Source organism: Liolophura sinensis, unplaced genomic scaffold (assembly GCF_032854445.1).
Source record: "Liolophura sinensis isolate JHLJ2023 unplaced genomic scaffold, CUHK_Ljap_v2 scaffold_626, whole genome shotgun sequence".
In the NCBI taxonomy this organism is placed as follows: Eukaryota; Metazoa; Mollusca; class Polyplacophora; order Chitonida; family Chitonidae; genus Liolophura; species Liolophura sinensis.
Window position 1 is genome coordinate 9,070 of NW_027018561.1, and position 4,048 is coordinate 13,117.

The 4,048-nt window shown below is 38.8% G+C and overlaps 1 protein-coding gene across 1 annotated transcript; it reads right to left on the reverse strand.

The window, feature by feature from the left end:
* Positions 1-2,434: 2,434 nt before the first annotated feature.
* LOC135481711 (uncharacterized) lies at positions 2,435-3,994 on the reverse strand. The gene is given in 5 exon segments (XM_064761379.1): positions 2,435-3,399; positions 3,401-3,495; positions 3,497-3,691; positions 3,693-3,788; positions 3,790-3,994. Coding segments are annotated over 5 exon segments (711 nt in total). The 5' UTR covers positions 3,988-3,994; the 3' UTR covers positions 2,435-3,272.
* Between the last annotated feature and the right edge of the window lie 54 nt (positions 3,995-4,048).

The window sequence follows — 4,048 nt, forward strand, 5'->3', positions numbered from 1 at the left end:
TAACGGCGAATACAACTAAGCCTGTAATGATCCTGCTCACGGTAATGACTGGTTCTAGAGCAACACTGTTAAAAAAAAACGTACATTACACCGGCATATATCAGATAGATACATATTGGCACATGTGACCTCAAGGCGCAGTCCAGTCATGTGCCTTAATTTTGTGGTAATGCACATCAGCCGTGTGGTATCGTGCAACAGATGTGCATTAACTAATTGTAAACTGTATAGTACTCTATAAACTGTATGGTACTTTGTTAACTGTATGGTACTTTGTAAACTGAATTGTACTTTGTAAACTGTATGGTACTTTGTAAACTGTGCGGTACTTTGTAAACTGTGTGGTACTTTGTAAACTGAATGGTACTTGGTTAACTGTATGGTACTTTGTAAACTGTGCGGTACTTTGTAAACTGTGCGGTACTTTGTTAACTGTGTGGTACTTTGTAAACTGAATGGTACTTGGTTAACTGTATGGTACTTTGTAAACTGTGTGGTACTTTGTAAACTGTGTGGTACTTTGTAAACTGAATGGTACTTGGTTAACTGTGTGGTACTTTGTAAACTGAATGGTACTTTGTTAAATGTATGGTACTTTGTAAACTGTATGGTACTTTGTAAACTGTGTGATACTTTGCGGTGATCTTTCTGCTTGTGTAGTACATTTAACTGTACAACAATCTTGCAGTTCAGCGTGCGGGTATAGATTTGCTGGGTAACAGTAAATGTTTCAGTTTTGTGAAATAACGGCATTGTTCCAACAACTCTGTCACGATGTGATGAACTTATAAAATTGCGTTTTCTATTTTATTTAGTAGAGATGTAACAATACTGTCTCATTGCAATGAGCATTGCTGGAGTGAAAAAGTAAACAAGTACTGCTGCAGTGTGACTTAAATATCCTTGCATAATAAAGTATAGATTAGCTTTACTTCAAATATAACATGGAGGTATTACTGTACTCTACAGTATGCATAAATCATTTGACGACACCAAAAACCTAAAGCATTGGTATGTGAAGCCGCTGTTTCGGCACACAGGCTGCTTTTTCTGCGTATCAGTAGATGGCTTACACTGGCCACAAATCATCTCAACGTCACGTGAACCTTATGTCAGATTGCCTTGTAATGCCAGGGTATCTGGTAGCATTAATAGCTGTGTGCACGCTATTTAGATTGTTTCGAGTAACTGACCTTGAAAACATCCGGGGTCGAGAAAGTACTATATCGAATTCATGGAATGAGGTATCATCCTGTCCTACATTTGTCGTCAAAAAACGGAGATGTCATACCCTTAGGCCTACAGGAAATAACACAATCGGCTCACAGGAGCAAGGTCACGTTGTTTTGGATGTCGATATTCCTTTTGACTTTCATTTTGACTATTCAAGCGCATATCCACTGAGTCATATCAATGATAATACGATATGGGAATGAAGTCATAGTGTGGGAATGCAAACATTGGCCATTCGTCTAGCTTAAAGCTTTGAAATGAAAACTGCTAAGCCGACCCTGAGTCTGAATACATCGTCTTGTATATTTCCTCATATCGATGTGTAGTGTATAAATGATGACTCACCATATATTGCTGACTTGTATCTGTACTACAGCATGCATTACATAAAATGAGACAAGCGAGAGCTGTTCCCAGCGAATGAATGAACTGTGTGCAACGCATGAAGTTGTTTAATGTTAAAAATGTCAGGCTTTGAAATTAAAGTGTGTGCCACCATTTTTTTAAATTTTTTTTTTACATTCCTGGTATGAATATGTAGATAAGTTTGTTGAGTGCATGCGTTTGACAAACGCGACGCTTTCACGAACTGAATTGCCAATATTACGTGGATGCAGGGAGTCGTCGCAACATGATTATCGTGAGCAGTTCTGTTAGTTTAACCCAGGACATCGTCTCCGCTATAAGCCAACTAGCCAATGCGAAAAAGTGTTCGACCCGCCACAGACAGCCATAGTTTATCGCTGTTTGTTTGCTAAAAGTTCCGGAATAAGGCGTTTAACACGAAGGAAATCAATAAGTGTATAATAGCGCTGATCTATATGATGATATAATAAACATTCGTTAAATATTTAATATCTAAGATTTCGTACCGCGCGTTTATTTACTGTTTAACGCCACATATGAAGAATTTTTTCATTTATACGATGGCGGTAAATTTATTTTGCTGGATGAAACCGGACTGCTCCACGAAAAGCACCGACATTTGACGAACGTGTGATATATACGTGTGACATATTAACTGCACAAAGAGTGTTTGAAAAGTTTTTTTATGATAATTTATATTTGAAGTTTGCGGCCATTGCGGTCGCTTTGAGTTGCTGGCTGCCATCGTATAAGTGAAATATTCTTGAGTGCGGCGTAAAATACCAATCAAATAGATAAATAAATATTGTACAGAAATGATGATACGGAGCGGAACTTGAAGCGAGGAATTATTTTTTATTAGCTAGTTTCCTTAGTTAAATTCAAGCTTTGGACCGAGCAGCACTGGGCGAGTGGCAAGAGTATCTCTCTCGTACAAGCGATGATAAATTCTAAGAAAACTAACAAAGAAGCTTATGATAAAACATGATAAACTATAAGAATTATAAAGAAATAAAACACAGTCGTAAATTCGAATTTACCGAACTAAGAAAAAACGTTTGTTGTTCTGTCAGTTATAATTATGTAGTTGTAGACAAATATAGTTAATGCTATTTTTAGTCAACCTTTGTAAACTATATAATTCCATTTCTACAAACATACATTTCTGAACAGTTTGTGCAGCAAATACTTTGAAATATGATGAAATAAATTTTAAGGGAATTTGACTTTGGAGATTGTATTTCTCATCGACGGTGTGAATTCGGGTTATGGCTTTTCTGGGAGCATGTTGCAAAAGATTAACAGTATGTCGCATTTCTGACTGCAGTGTTCTTGCATCCTACATATAATATACCCTATACTACTTGAGTCGCCAACCCTAAAATTTTACATGACTGACTTGTTACCCCCAAATATGTTATAGGCCCTATCAGTAATTTCAAATCTGAATCGAACGACCCTTCCTTTTATTAGTCAGATAAAGAGGCAATACGGCTTATCCAGTGGAATATACGCTATGCTTGTTCCATTCGTCTTTGATTTTATCTCTGTCTACAACATACCTAACACAACGTTTTTTCTAAATATCTGAACAATACAGTGCAATGAAATCTGATTGTATATAATTTTTATGCTTGCGAGATCTTGAAACCACACTGGAGACAAAATGGTGTTCATGGCGTCTTGCCTTGACGAGCAGCTTTTGCAAGCTCTGTTTGCGCTTTGCCCTCGGCATATGGTCTCCAGTCCTCCAAGACTTTTTCTCTGGTGGGCTCGATGGCTTGCCAACTTTTGCGTGCTTTAAAATGCTTTAACCCATGGATGGAAGCGGGCGAACTTTTCGTCATTCTCAGGAATTTTGAAGCCGCGGTAATGTTCAAAAATTGAACATGATAGAGGCAAAAGTAACCAAGACAATATCTGCAAGAGTGAACTGTTTACCCATAAACCAAGGCCCATCGCCTCTCATTGCTGCAAGATAGGCCTCAATACCATCCAAGGCATCTTGTTTGGCCTTCTCCTGTTCAGCCGCATCTTGCTTCACGATCATGCCAAAGAAGTTGGGAATTATCTTTTTCGTGCCACGTGATACTGCACATAGCTACATATGCTCTGTCGTACGCATCTGTAGGCATCAGCCGTGGCTCCTGTGGAAAAGCCTCGTCAATGTACTCGATACACACCGTGGACCTCGTACACTGACTTTCCTTTATGGCGAACGACTGGAGCTAGCCCACGTGGACTAATTTTGAACCATTCTGGAGATTTTTCGTAAGGGTCAGTCTCGTGGTATTCGAAGGGAATGCCTTTCTCTAGTAAGGAAACCCAGGCGCGCCATCCAAACGGAGAATGCCATGCCGTATATAAGTGAACCTTGTCATCTGCCATACCAAGAAATCTGCAGTGCAAATAAAAATAGACACGTGTTAACAAAACAGTCCACTGGTAA